Source organism: Schistosoma mansoni, chromosome W (assembly GCF_000237925.1).
Source record: "Schistosoma mansoni strain Puerto Rico chromosome W, complete genome".
Taxonomy (NCBI): domain Eukaryota; kingdom Metazoa; phylum Platyhelminthes; class Trematoda; order Strigeidida; family Schistosomatidae; genus Schistosoma; species Schistosoma mansoni.
In genome coordinates this window covers 35679660-35696320 of record NC_031502.1, presented here as the reverse complement: position 1 = coordinate 35696320, position 16661 = coordinate 35679660, and the positions used below count along the sequence as shown (strand labels likewise).

General features: G+C 34.5%; 1 protein-coding gene across 1 annotated transcript; it reads right to left on the bottom strand.

Moving 5' to 3' along the window:
* Positions 1-516: 516 nt before the first annotated feature.
* Smp_025440 (hypothetical protein) lies at positions 517-16236 on the bottom strand (the record flags this gene model as incomplete). Its single annotated transcript, XM_018789511.1, has 14 exons — positions 517-525; positions 564-642; positions 2613-2725; positions 4854-5120; positions 5340-5605; positions 6432-6552; positions 7230-7364; positions 9169-9268; positions 10923-11275; positions 12444-12579; positions 12809-12933; positions 15505-15708; positions 15755-15910; positions 15949-16236. The coding sequence occupies 14 exons, from the start codon at positions 16234-16236 to the stop codon at positions 517-519; spliced, it is 2352 nt and encodes a 783-aa protein (XP_018654947.1).
* Between the last annotated feature and the right edge of the window lie 425 nt (positions 16237-16661).

The window sequence follows — 16661 nt, the reverse complement described above, 5'->3', positions numbered from 1 at the left end:
TACACTAAAACGAATATAAACGGTTAAATGTATTAAATATAAGTCAACAACCTCAGTTATATAGGTGAGTGAATGTATACCACTTCGCATACGTATTCCCATAATGTAAAAGAAACCTGCTTCGGTTTGGGCACCCAGGCAGTATCATAGCCCTCACATACATGTGTGGTGCATATATATCTGGTGCCCCCTTGTAACAATGTTTATGTGCTTAAATAAAATAAAATAAATAATGTAATGAAATAAAACTGTACAAACTGGAAAACGTTCGGTTTTACTCAAAGCAAACAATATTTATCAAATTGTACCACAATTCTATCAACTAGACAAACAACGTTCTACCATTTGCAGTCAATTATTTAAGTATCAACTAGAACAGGTAGTCAAAATATGTTGACAGTGATGTAGGTTTTGAGAAATGCATAAGGTTTTGTTAGCAAAGTTAGACGGGGAAAGCGGATAGCTTTAAAGAACATTTGTAGCATATATATATTACTGGATACCTTCTTCTGAGTACTATAATGTCTAAACAATCACTCTTAAAAAAATAAACTGAAACTTACACTCTCTTCCATGAAACATGGATCAATGCAACGCTGAACAACACTGTAGATCACATCTTCCAATAGCATACAAATAATCCTAGGGAAAAGAAATGCATTATTCCTAGTACACAGTGTGGGTTAAAGCATAAAGCACAACTGATATTATATACACTAATCAAAACCAAAAATGTGCACTCATATGATCTATTATGAGCACAAACAGTTCATTTTGCAGTAGTTCTCAGTTAATAGAACAAAGACATAGTGATCTAATTACCAGAAAATTTTAATTTCATTTGTTATTGTTTGTTTGAATCTTCCCATTGATGTTTAGGACTGCGATTGATCAGTCTTTTATTAGCATATGCGCATCCTGTGGGGATTGCCTCGATATTGCCTTACGTCAAAAGCATAATCACAATTAGACAGTCAGCTACAACGTAGGACCAGGCACAAATATGCATCAATCCAAGTTGCCACACCTCATTAGCACAATAAGATGAACATCGAATTCATAGAAGTAGTTACTTCAATTGTAGGATTATGTAAAAAAAAGATTGCATAGGAAGAGAGATATAAAGCAATTTTAATTACACAGTTTAAGGGGAGACAAAAAATGTATACACCTACACCACTGCGAAAGATTCTGAGCCATGTCATCCAGTCTCCGACCATCGGTTACAATAGTCACGCGGACCCCAACCAAGCAGTCTGCATCTACCAACATGGCTCAGACCAGAAGTTAGTGACTTCAAGCACTGACACCACGTTTTGGTTTGGCCGCAGGCAGACACTCTAACTCGCTTAATGAGTAATTACCTTAATACTAACGAAGAGTGTGTTGTTACTGTAATTTCTGCTGCTAATTACGCAAAAGACAGTTTCATGGATGCCGTAAGAGCCATTCCCCAAAGCAGCTTGCCAAGTAGATGTCACAAGAAGGTTCAAAGCTCCAACAAGAAATTCATTACCTCCAAAATAAATGGCCATTGTCTTTAGATGAAGAACTACAACACCTATTTCAATGACGATAATCTCTATGCACAGTCGGAATTTTTATTTATTTATTTAAACACATAAATATTGGTACAAGGAAGCACCAGATAAATATGCGCCTCACAAATCTCATTTGATTTGTGTGAGGGCTGTGATACTGCCCAGGTGCCCAGACTGAAGCAGGTGGTTTTCTTAGGGGGTCACACCCCGAGCCTTTGACCTGAAGGTCTAACCCACAAGGCAGTGGAGCATCGTGAGGAGATGCAGTCCCATGGTAGCCGATGACCAAATAATTGGTTCATACGCCATTCGTTCCTTCAGGATCCTGGAGCCCATGTGCACCATTGGTTTGGAATCAGGATTTTCCAACTCCCCTAGGTGAACTTTCCATGTCCACCAACCCGGTTAAAGCGCCGGCCATTCGCTTTTTGTCCTTTCACTTTCGTAAACAACAGTAATGCCACGAGAAGGCAGTGAGTAGGACTTCCCTGGCAGAGGCTATATATTCGCGTGGCCATGTGAGAGCATTTCGAGAGGGAGGGCGGACTCTCCCCACTCTCGGTTGTACCAGGGCATTTGGGGGCCGCACAGTCGGAAACTGCCTTATGTTTGGAGAATGTGTAGTGTTACCACAAGAATTACAGAAGAGAGTACTTCAACAATTTCATACTGAACATTCAGGAATAGCCAGAATGAAATCAATTGTACGCAACTACGCATAATGAACAGAAATGGATGTTCAAATAGAAGATATAGTAAACAGGTGTGAACAGTGTCAGTGTGCATCAAAAAATTCCAGAAAAGATCAAACCAGAGCATCCATGGTTCAGATTACATCCGAATTTGGCAGGTCACGTAGGGGGAGTGTACTATTTAGTGTTAGCGGACATATTTGAAAAAACCTATGCTACTTACATCCTAACTAATTAAAATCCTCATGAATTATAAAATTGTTTGTCGATAAAGTTATAAAAACATGATCGATGTTCGTTTAAATACCAAAGAACCTTAGACTCACTATGAGAAAAAAATAATTCTATTAATTAATCAGTCCAGTGAAATTTGACCTACTTTTCATCATTTACGAAATGCCACAGATGAATTTGTAAATATCGACAATCAACTTGTATTTGTTGCAAACCGTAACGACCAAATGTTTGTAAACGTGCACACTCTATCAAAGTCTAGATCATTCAAAATTAAACAAGTAAATGAATTCAATAAATTACTTTTTTAACGTATCGTTTAACAGTAAATCAGTTGAGAAGCAGTGAGTTAGTCTCAATGATCGAATAAAACAATATAGCTGAGTGAAAAAATATGAAAAATTTCGAAGAGCTAGTGGGTGTGGAACTTGGATGAACGATTCATACACTTTGTCATTTAACAAGTTAGATCTATAAAGAACTTTGATATCCGAACCTTTAATCGCTTAGTCTAACATTACAAAAGTTGTCAATGATCTATGCTTGAAACAGGAAATATAAGGGCACTTATAGAATATCAGTAAAATCAGAATCCTGACAGGTCATAAAGGAATTCTCGTAATTATTTTCATTTATACGGTATCAAATAGAATGAATCAATTTCTATTCCATATTAGACAGTCTATGTTACAGTAATTAGAAAATTTAAGCCTATTTTACAACGGTTATTTAAACCTAGAACAGGGTATGATTGTAACTGAATTTAACGGCATGTTCATTAAAGACATGCCACAACTAACAAAAGAACTGACCTATAAATGCATTTCACACAATGATTGTGAACACTTTACCTCTTAAAAACATTGTGAATGAGATTTAAGAATAAATTCCACCTTGAGTCGTTTAGGGTTAGTCGGTCCCAAGCACGAGTAAACGAAGACGGTAAAGTGTAGAGTTAGCAGCACTATCTCATAAAAATGAAATTCGCTAAGAAAATTCTAACCAGAATAAACCAATTAATTCATTCAAATCGTCCTGGGATTTGAAGGGTATTCATATAGATCAGTTATGATGCCTCTTAGTGAAACTCGACATTTTTCGAAAGCCAAGAGGTCAATCCCTTTTCTAACTAAAAGAGAAACAAATAATATACGTATAGGGGATGCCCATGCAATGTGGGAGACCGGGAAGGTCATTCAACTTGCCTCCCAAACTACCCCATGCTTATAGTAAGCGAAAACCATTGAATACAACCTGGATAAAAAAAGACTAACTTCAGAAGAGCTGTTATGGCATGACGGTCATGAAATAGAAAACGCTCCGCACACAAGGAGTTCCGCTGATACCGTCCTAAGAAATATGAGCAGCACTTATGGGGTGAGAAACCCATGGCAAAGGTAAAGATCAACTTTATGTGAGACTTACAGGAATGATCAGAAAAAGACTCGTCTATTTCGGTGGGGGACATGAACGCCGATGCCCGGTATGAACCCATTATGGGGGAACATGGACTGGGAGAAAGGAACGAGAATAAAGAGACTAGTAAGATCATCTGCTTCCAACAACATGGTTATAGGTAGCCCCATTTTGATCCTGAGCCACTTCATCTGTCCCCAACCAAATAACCTGGACCTGCTCACAACTCAGTTTAACAGTCAATGAATTGATGGATTGATTTAGCTCATAACCATCACAAAATGTAGATATTGGCGATTGAGAGTTTAGAGAAGTAAAAAGCAATGAAATTGACAATGTCTCTGCAAATACTTAGGTAGTGACTTGTTGATAACTAATGACACATTGAACTTCGTGGTGGAAAAACACCATAACGGTGCTTAATGTTGAAATACACAACTATTCAAAGTTATGTAAGATTCAAATTTTGAATTAATACTCACAAAGCAACTACCACTTAGTTACTAAATTTTGGAGGGTTTGCTTCATAGCATACAGGTGAGAAAAACAAGCTGTAACAAGAAAATGATTGTAGCATAAATAGATGAAAATAAATACTGATTATTGATTGAGTTTATCCGTATTAAGCTGATAAGCACAACAAACATTTACTAACTTTCCTGCTATCGAGTGAATTGATACAAAACATTTACTAATCAGAGATGTGAAAAGTTGACTGGATTACAGCGATGTTTCAAGTGCAAGTGGATTATATTTGTTTCATTGACTCTTAACGCAGTTTAACTATTAAACTACTTTAAATTTCACTACAAAACTTTATTTAAAGCCCTATCGAAAGAAAACGGACATTGAAATTCACTGTTTCTTACCCTATTGAAAACTTTTTTTTAAATCTTACAAAGTGATAATAATTGGTTACAACATACAATAAATACATAGTGGAACAATTGAAACTGAAAACTTGGCTAACCTTTAGACCGATTTTAATGACACCCAAAAGTAATGATTCGCGATTCGCGTCAACTGCAGTAAAAATATCAACTCTTTGCGTAAATAAATGGCGTAAATGAGTAGCTAGAGTTGGATCTAAGTCGGGAGAATGAAATCCTTGACTTGAACTCCCAGTTCGTGTAGCGTCTGTAAGATGTGACGAAGTGCTAGGTCGTAGACTACGATTGGAACGTGAATCAGAAATACGATCACGATTACGAGTATTTGAAGAAAACAGCTGGCTGACCTAAACATGAACATAGATAGAAATTAGTATATGAACTTGACTTGTAACTGAGATAAAAATTGGCACACAAAACACTGATGAACAAATAAAACCCGAGTCAACGGCTAGAAAAAAACGCAGATATCGTAAGTATAGATGATAAATAAGTTGTGATGAATTCAAATGAAAATGAATGATCACAATAAATTTAGTGTTAAACGTTAACAGTATTTAACGTACTTGTTGATCTAGTAATACTAAATCCTCTATCACTCTTTTAACTGCAGAACGGACTGTACGTGGTTCCAAATTTTTCAGCCAATCCCTTGCTTCAACACTTTTTCGAAGTAGTTGTGCCAAATTTGTCCCTTCTAAACGAACAAAAGCAACTAGAAGCTCGTTACCAGTAGACCTGAAACGATTTGATACATCTTTTGGAGTAGTGAGTGATCTGTTACCATTTTCTGTATTAAAATCCTCCTTTTTTGTTTCTTTTGTTTGTGAACCTAAGAAAAAAAACAAGTGACAACCAACATGTATATAAGCTGACCGTAATCATATGGTATTTGATAATGAAAACGTACTCATATAATAAGAAATCGATCATACTGTGGGAAGTTTGGTCGACAATATGGAGGATTTACAGATCCTAGATTAATGAGATTGTTATTTAATGCAATATATCTATTCTCTAATGAAGCTAGTTAACTAATAACATTATAAAATAATTAGAATCTACGTACACAACACGTTTACACGAGACTAAATGAATAATCACTGTTATTCGGGACTAGGCTAATAGACTGATTATTGTGACATATATGTCAAATAGGGATGGCAAAGACTAACCTCCCTATTGAGTTATAACTCACCAATTCAGATAATCAAATTTTTACAGTCAAATCTAAATTCATGTTGCATTGCATCGACTTAGTTTTCACAAACGTATATTATCCTTAATTCATCAGTAACGTATCACAAAATAGAATAAAAAATCTTTAAGTAGATATTCAGTTGCATTTACTTATTTTTCATATGAATACAAGTAACGATTTATTTCAAATTTAACGAATTTCTTCACCATATAATGAAACTGTGTAATACAGAAAATTGTGAGAGTAAACTGAAACGCTTACTCAAAACACTGTAATCTTCTACAACCTCCAATTAAAGTCAATTCATGATGAAAAATTGTCTTTACATTATGCAAGAAGTCACAAACTAATTCAGTGAACTATTCACCAAATAACCTTTATCAATGAAGTTTAGTTTCTTCAAAACGTTTAATTTTAGAGATCGTTATTATGACCACCAGAATTATATAATCATTACCGAAAAGCATAAAGTCGTCGGCCAGAGAAATCAAATGTCCAACTGTACCAGAATCAGCCCACATTAAACATAATTTTCCAAGTGTTAGTAAAATAGGACCCGGAATTTTGCATACAGCTGTCTAAAAAAGAATAAGAGACTTCACGTAACAAGAAAAAAACAAAGCAAGGAACGATTAATAAAAAAATCCCCAGTGTATCTAGAGAGCATAAGGTAAGGACGTGTTGTATATCCTTCCATGGTGAGAGGAACAGGGAATAAACAGAGGTCAATGTACCTCTAACACTACTTGAGATTATCTTGACTAACTGATGTGTTTTGTTCTCGATATTAATTAGCTAGTTATGAGATGGTTTCTGTAAACAAGTGAATTCATTATTGCTGATAATATATTACAATTGACATCAAGTTGACAATATTTTAGTAACAACTGACGGAGGAGATCAAGCTAAAACAGTTTAGTATCCTTTCGAAAAGAGTTGATATTACTTGAGTGCAAATATCAACACATGATGGCATATATTTCGTTGAAGAGTAGGAAAAAAACGAGCATTCAAGATTTAACTACTAGCGACTAAAAATACATTGTCAGAAATAAACACAATAGTATAATGCAAAAACTGAATTAATGAATAAGTGATCGACAAAGTATATACAACAGTTACGTCTTAACTGAGTTTTACAGAATCTTTCCTCCTACATTAGTAGAAAAAGATCAGCATTGAAACATAACACATCTGTGTAATATTCATAAATATATGTTGAAACATGAAAAACATGCTATAAAAGTGAATCTACCTTAGCCAGATCACTAAGAAATTGAACAAGGAAATTTAAGTAACCAACGATAAGTCCTTCTCTAATTTGATCAATACAAAATGAATTACGAAATTGTGGTTTACTAGAAAATGTACTATTAGTACTAAGAAAAGCCTGAAAAGAAATAAAACAGATTATCAGATAGTAACTATGTAAAATACATAACTGGATACATTAAAAAAGATGAAAAAAAAACAGATCACTTTCATCACAAAAAGAAATAATAATTTCAAATCCAGATTGTAAGAGTGATACAAAGTATGAACTGAACTTTAATCAAAACAAATACATTAAGGTTTACACTGGGATTTAAAACACTACTTAATTTCTAAAATTACTAGTAACTGGTTATGTCGATCTCAAATTCAGCAGATGAATTAATAATATTCACACGATTACGAGAGAATGTTTTTAAACAAAACAAATATCAGTAGCTAACCAAAATAGAAATTGAGTAGAAAAAATCAAGAGAAGGCTGAAGTCTTGTGTAAGTTTCTTTTATATAGGTAATGGAAGTCTAGTTTGGTGTGTTTTAACAGGTTCAATGATGTTAACGAAATAAATTGGAACGATTTTGGGTTTATTAGACAGTACAATACGGTAGATGCTCTAAAGACAATATACACGATATCACACTCACTATTAAAGTGTCAAATATGAGATACTGGTAAATTTGTCAAATCTTTCACACAAACTCAAATGAAATAGTTCAACTGAAGATGTTAATCTGGTTATCTAATTATTCCTTTAATCGTGTCCAGTTCAACTGGAATAAATTAATTTATGCAAACACAAATTGACGAGAACAGATACGATAAATTACCTTAAATACTGAATAGATATTGAATGAAGTTACCCACCGGAAACGCTCATTGAACGAGTTTATGCAGTAACCGAATTAAAGTGGCGTCATGAACACAGTATTTATGACGAAATATCGAAAGAATTTTATTAGTAACAATTAATAACTTATACCCAACGATACTTCTTAATTATTCTAACAATTATTAAACATTTTATTCAGATGGTAGACAAAAAAGCTTCAGCGTACATATCTACAGTCGTGAAACTTGAGACAACATATAGTAATTGCTGAAGGGTTGTAGTACAAGGTGATGCATTAGTGTTGTTACTTAGGAAACTTGAAAAACAACCAGTAAACTGTATTCCAGTGATTAATCCAGTGAGCCTTTAAATAAATCGTAGTAAACAATTACCAACAAAAGGAAGATACAAGACTAGTTTAGTCGGATATTTCAGTAACTTGGTAATTATATGAAGTTTCATGGATAGCAGAGTACAATAACGTATACAAATTAAAAACATACAGATAGATACAAACAAATAAAAAGCCAAACTTCTGATTGATTGAAATCCAAAGCCCAAACCACCGAACCACAAATCCATCAAATTTGACTTCGATACTCATTAAGCGGAATTTCTTAAACTAAATATTTCGCACTTTTTAAAGTTTCAAATATTCGGCTCTAAACAATCGCGGTACTGATTTGAACGTTATCTTAGTTTTAAACAAGTAAGAAATATTACATATCATTTGTTGCTTGGAGTTTGTATCACAAAACTTTACATTACGTTAAAATCAAATATTTATCAATAAAATAATATTATTCGGCAAAAAATTTTATTTGCTGTGTAACGATTACCAATACTTTATGGCTATCCCGATCTTAGCAGGTAGAGAGAAATGAATGCGAGTAACTTAATGAATGAAGACTGAGTACCTTAACGCGAACAATCGTCAGAACAGGAATAAAACCGAATAAGGCCGCAAAAAGAACGTGTACAGTGACTAGATGAAACAAAGAATGGATGTTGGTGAGTTCAAAAAGTAGCTGAAATTTCAGTGGAAAACAATACTATTACTAAATAATATAAAGAAACACAAAAAGATGTCTACCTCCTCCGCTTTTAGTACATTGCGCAGCTGTGAAACAAGTGACGAACTCAGAGCATCTAAAAGTGATGAAAGCTGATGATTGTTATTTCCCATCTTGTTCCTACAAAATAAAAGATATAAGTAACTTCAAACGTTAAGTTTGATCTAATACATACTCCTTTGGTAAATGTTAGTATGTCGTAGCACTGCCCCGAAAACCAATCCGTGTTAACTCACCATTAAGCTGTGTAATTAACATTATATTATTCCAGCAACTTATAGTGAAAGAATAGTTTTCTTATTCAAAGACAAACTTTCACGATGTTCTTTCATATATCTGGTTACAACTGTTGGCAATATACGCAAACTCAAGCATAAAATAGACATAACCGGCACGGACATCCAGGGCCCCTACAACCTGCTAAGGAACACGAGTAGTGACCAAGATCTTAATGAATCATAAAGACCAAGCAAACTCTTCTGTGACATATAGAACTAAAATTAGTGGTTAATATGAGGATGTTTTCCGCCAATGTTTTTTAAGGATAACCCAGTTAGTTACTGAGAAAAATGTACCAGTAATTAAAGAACTAAAACCTTCGGAAAATCAGATTTTTGAGATTATTAAAACGCCTATATAAGACGTTTGTACAGATAGTTATCTAAAGCAGTTACCATTTGGTGAATAGAAGCTTTGGAATTTACTCTCATAACTTGTGAACTTTAAGGGTATAAATTCATTTCGAAGTGGTTCATAAATATCAGGTCAAGAATCCAAAACACTTAGAAACAGATTGTAATAGACTGTATTGACTTTTGCATTTACTTCAAAAACAAAGGCTAATCATTGGAAAATTGTTGTCATTGACCTACAACTGCAGTTCGGAACACAGCCATTTATTGTGTAAATTCACTTGATATTGTTTACTTGGATCTTCCCATTGATTTTTAGGACTGCGATTGATCAGTCTCTTATTGGCATTTGTGCATACTGAACGTATTGCCTCAATATTGTCCCAAATATAACGAAACGCGCGTCCTGGATTCCACTGCTAGCCACTATCCATCTTTGCATTTATTGTATATTTCGGACATGATGATAGGAGTGTGCTATCCCTTAGATATTTGAGAAAATGTCAGTAATATTTACAGAATCAAGAAAGAATGTCAATAGGAGCCGGTGTTTAATCAAGCATTCAACCGTATAACTACTTGAATGTGAAACCATCTAAATCTATTCATTCGATTGTCATATTAAAGGCATCGTTAATTACTGGTCAATAAATCCAGGCAGCGGTTAGAACTAATCTGTCTGCTTAAGAGGGATCTTATTCTGAAATTAGTTTGTGTATGGTTAGCGTTGAAATTTAACCAGCTGGAAACGAAACTTCCATGAACAACCGATAACCTTAGGCATATCAAATAGCAAGTATCTCCGTAGAAAATAACAATCGACGTCCGACCAGTGATTGCAACCAAAATACATCACGCTGGTATTTCTTACCGCACACTTACGACTAATTGGTTACCTTGGAACGTATGACCTACTTTATGGTAAAAGGTTGTAATCAGATCCTTTAGACATATGAATGTACTCCGAAAACAGCTACCACTGACTGAGCTTTGATTAACGATTGGGGCACAATAAATCAAGAGGTTGATATTCATTGTCGTTAGGATTCATCAAAACAATCATTCTGAACATACTATAAGGTTGAAATAACTCTTGTTAAAAGAAATTGTCCCATTAAATATAAATTAATAACTTGGCTTACACTTTGTTGACTTCTTCGTTAGTTAAATTGGATGTTTGTAGTCCATGACTAGCCAGTTTATGTCGGAGATCTGTAAATGATTCAACTGCATTTTGGCATAATATATCAAAGTAATAAGTAGTTTGCATTCGAGCAACTTGATTAATTATTTCCAGAGCCGAGTTTGAAAATTGATTAGTAAGTAAAGAGAATCGATTTACTATAGATAACGATTCAGGACTCAAATCATCCAATAGCACACCTTCAAAATCTACAGAAGTAACTGATGTTAACAGTGACCGATTAAAGGTTTGTACTCGACAGTGGATACGATCCAAAGCTCTTATCAACAAGTTGACATCATTATTTGTGCTCTATAAATTGAAGCACAAAAAGAAATTTAAAAGGCGATTGTAAATTAATAATTACAGAAATAAGATACGACAATTTGTAAGCACTGAGGATACTCGATGAAAATGATACTGTATATTGATCAGTACAAAAAGCTTTGTGATGAATGGGAATAAATGTGGTCTTCAAATGTCCTGATAGAAGAAAAATCCTACCGTTCCTCTCAAAATACACACTCACAGCCCCTTATAGGGAAGTTCTACTCGATCCCTAATGCGGGAGGGTTCCTTAAAAAGTGAGAGAATATGAAAGAAACTCTGAGTTTTAAATAAAGTTGAATGATAGGGAGATTATCAATAAAATTTGAGTTCTGAATCCGAACTAGAGGTTCATATACTATATTGTCCTGTAGATTAACCCTTTAGGTGTTTACTTCATAAAACCATTTACTTCTATCTGAGTAACTGGGCAGTATAGCATTCTGAAGCCCAACCATGACAATTACAAATAATTGGAATTACAGACAAACGCTGACAATTCATAATTATTTCCTCATAAACAAATCTATTACGTACCATCCTATTCACTTACAACATTTTATTTCCATGAGCTTTGTACTCAATTTCACTTTGATCTTTATTTTACTCAGCAGCTCATCTTTATTAGGGATTTTGTTCTGTTAAACTAATCCTAAATGTGTTTGTTACCAGAAGACTGTTCCCAAATGTGACTTCTGATGTAGCTAGTCTAAAACAAATCATGGTATTTGAAATTGCCACCTTCACGTTCACACCTTGAAGAAGGTTGAGAAATTAAACAGATCTGTTCACAACAACGGAAAGTCTCCCTATTGATCCACTAGACATATCAGAAATCCAGGTACAAGATTCTAACAAAGTATATAGGACCTTATGTCTATCATGTTCACTCAATAAGATTAAACATAACACAAACATCATTCAGTCGTAATAATATTACCACTTAACAAATAAGCGTGTTTGACAAGTCCACACGAATAGCTCAAGATAAATTAGTCAAATACTCCCATGTATGGGAAATAAAATACTTGGAAATATGGAACATTAGGAGCTATTGTACACAGATCAAAGTCCATAAAATTTCTGCAAAGCTTTATGTTTCAGAACAGGGATACTGAAAAGTAACATTTTTTAATATACTTCAGAAACTGACCTCCGATTCAAAACGAGTTCGAACCAAAATAAAAAATTCATGCATCAGTTCTTCAACTAAACTTGACAAGTTTTCCTCAAAGGAACCATCATCGACTTCTGAGGCACTATTTTCTGTTTTACCAGAGATGACATCCCTATGGAATCAATAAAAGACAGTTACTTGGCTTAATTTTGTGTAAATATAATCAAGTAACTAGAAACTTCAAAATGAACTGATAGTATCTTACGACCAATAAGAGATACAATTGGTTCTGACATGTAATGAAAGTAATACAGACAAGGCAATCACTATTTAATCCTTTGTTTGTTGCTTATAAACTTAATAACACTAACGATTAAGGTCACTAAACTATCACGACTTACAAAATAGTATCCATAGGTTCACTTTCATCTGACTTTGTGAAATAAAAATCGGCCAGTAGTCCAATAAATTCAGAAAGTTTAATGAGGACAGAATCCGTTATGAGATTGGCAAAGTATAATACGTCCTGGGTAAAGAAAAAGTCTTAGATAAATTACGCCGTTACAATAATGATGTAACAAATATTAACCAACCTTCTATTAAATAAAAAGTCGTCAAGCTATTTTATATGTAATACAATTTATAGTTCAACTTATAACAATTTACTATATCTGCGAAACAAAAACGGGAGAAACTTAAAGAGCCGTGCGGGACGTCAGTTAATCAGTCACAATCGACGTCAGGTTTTCTATAACCTCATTCGCTAACTTCTACCATAATAAGATGATCTAACGTACGAGTTCCTAGTTCTTGCTACCTTTTTTCTATAGAAGATAGAATATGATAAGATAAATTGGATAGGATTCAAGTCGTTTGGTAGGAATTCGAGTATCAGGCTTACATGATAGATTACGCGTACTGGAAAACGTCGGCGAACTATTTATAATCAGTAAAAGGGTATCAACAATCGTCAACCACTATGATTTAAACTATCACAAGCTACATATCGACAATTCACTACCTAATTTTGAACTATATCAATGTTTGTTGAAATTCCGAATGAACTACCATCAGCTTGCATAAACGTGAGAGTAAAGCAAAAAAACAAAATGAACCCATTATATTTCACTTTAAATAAGTAGGTGAAAGGAACCTAATGCATGCATTCACATAAGGGCTCATGATTTAAAGGTACACGTAAATCATGGAACTTTTGACCACTTCTTTGAATTAGACGGGGATTTTTAAATATAATCAACACTGAAGCAGTGAGGATGGAAGTGACACTTCATGCCAAAAGTCGATTGATCGAGTTGGAAATATTCACTATTTCAGCTATGAGCAGATATAAAGAGACAACAATCAATCCATACTCATGTCGTCTTTTCATACTAATTGTCAAAAACAAGTGCATCACCAGATACCTGACTGCTCAACATAGTTTCGATCTATCAACTGCTTTATATGTATTACCCCCAGAAGTGACATATAGACCATCTTTTTAATATGCTATAAAATGTAATTCATGCTCATCAAAAATGACCGGCTAATAAATACATAATAACCCTACCATTTCTTCAGAGGAAGGCTCTTGGACAAATGAATTAACAATGTTTTCAGTAGAACCAACAGTTTCATCTCTCTGAACATTTCGCATGTCTCCTTCACACACCAAAGTCTAATATAAGCTAAACGTTGAGATACTTGACGTTTAGCCCTGAGAAAAAGAAATAGTTGTCCATTAGTGTAAAACCGATAGTAAATACCCTTTCGTGAGAAGAAAAACAAGTCTCATAAGATTGAAGGCCCTCTAGTCAAACGAAATTAAAAGTCTTACGATAATTTTAACAAACTTATGACATTATAGAACGGTGAGATAAACTTAGCTACATCTCACAAAGCACTAGATTTATGTGAATAGCATCTACTTAAATGTTCCTCCCGACACTTATCTGAAAGAAATTATTGTACAAGACATCTTAATGCTAGGAAAGCAACTGTCATACACCCAATTTCGATTATGGTTGATTTTGGTTAAGCCCTTTTATTAACTTACTTAACACACATTGTCATTCGAATAGTAACAATTCGCATATATCTTTGTGCTGTTATGATCGCCAGAGCACATGACAGATTCTAGCCAAAACGTTGATTGCTTAAATATCATTCGATGACTCGTCCTCTTCCCATATATGTATGCACTCAAATCCTATTATTGGCTTTTGCTTTGTCTTGCTGAATCCTTATACAGCTTCACTATAAATTTGCCTATGTAACTGATTGCGCTTGCTCGCTGATACTAACTCATGTGTTAGCGGGAAATAAACCGGATTAAGGCACCTTATGTGCATGATCGTGACGGCGGACGCTGATTGACTAATTCTAAACAAATCAGCTCTGGCAGATTATTGGGAGAGCATCTAGAGGCTTCTTATGCATATACTATAAATATATGAATGTTTTTCTAACCATTGATTGCTGTTTACCTACCCTTGTTATTTTGAATACAGTTTCGTTCCGGTTCAACGTGTTTTGATTTTTGGGGTCATGTTGAGTGTCATTGTACAAGAATACTAAGCAATAGGAGTAGCTGGGTCGTTTATTAGCAAAAAAAATTATAACACTCATGTGTTTGTAGCTTTGTGGTCTGCGTCATTTGATAATAAACTGCAGTTGCAGCTTCTCTTTGCCTTCTGATTTCATGCACCGTTAACATTTGTATTATGACGGTTATCGAGATGAAAGATTAGCAAGGCATTGCATTGCACTAGCACCCGATAAACAATTAAGTAATTAGATTGAACATGATTGTTTGTTAGCTCATAGTTTCTGCACCATTTTATCCAATAGAGCCATGGATAACGTGAGTCCCTAAATATTAACAAAGACTATCAAACAGAAATTTGTGTGAATACTCAGTTGTATAATATAGCATGATAGGTAAAAGTCTAACAAGTAAAATTAATATGTTGTTACCCACAAACGTAATATCGCTCTTGACAATTTTCGTCTCGAGAAACCAAGCTGTTGCAGAATTTTTAGACGACTAGAACACTCAGCCATATCGCTCTGGAAAATAATTATAGAATCGACTTACAGACTCATCAAATTGACGCCACAGTCTTGAACAAATTTCCGACACTATCTCAGAGCAGTCCTCTCGAATATTTTTAAATGATGGAGTATTGTGATAACTCTTTAAAATGTATTTCGCTTTATTAAGATCTAGTACAATTCGATCCCAATCACACTTGTTCATATACGTTCTTAAGCTGACTGGGAGTTCAACCAAGTAGTTTAGCTAGAAACATGACTTTAATTAGTCCTACTCAAAATTTTGATCTTACTTTGTTTAGAGTCAACTGGGTAGTTGTCAGTGTGCTCAGTTTCTTTCTCTTGTCAGCAAAATTTCTATTAATCGCACCAGAAACTGAAACAATCGAGGCAATATTTTGAAGTAATGAATTCATTTCGGCCTGGACGTAACTGAAATTAGATTTCATCTAAAAATCATTTGTTTCCTTGAAAAAATAAGACATACCATTCTAATGGTGTCGGTTGCACTAATGAATTTGCTATAGTTGTCGTATACTAGCGTTTGCATGTCGGAATCTAGACTGCGGATTTGATCAGTTAAGGCCTTTTCTTCTGATATTAGATCAGAAAGGTCTTTAGTCCTAAGACTTTTATCCAAGTACAACTGTGGATCGAAGGATGGACTGTCAATATTTAAGGGATCATTCTGATCAACCAGTGAGTTGTTAGTATCACTTCCATAAAACTGCTTTAAACGTTGTTTGATGACTTTACGTTGTAAGTCATCCTCCATTAGTTAGGGAATCCAAAACTTGAAACGTTGAGAATATCAAAAACCACAGAGCAGATGAGTATCTTGGACCCGATCAGATAAACAGGACACCCACCAACTATCAGATATCTGAAAATTTTAAAACCAGATTACAATGAAAGGTATAATCTGTGATTTACAAAGACTAATATTATCATGTGATGATATCGAATTTAGACCTCGATTCCCAAGACTTGAGTAGCTGGCAACCTACACCAAACGGCTGATAATCGTAAAGTGCAGGACGGCCCAACACTGTCTTGGTACCGTTGACTAAAATTCAAATCGAAACATCCATGTTTTCACATCCTCCTCAAAACTTGTACATATATTTATAAGCATATATAAATGAATCAGACAAGTCACTTACAACGGACCTGTTTGTACGACCATTCATTTTGAAATAC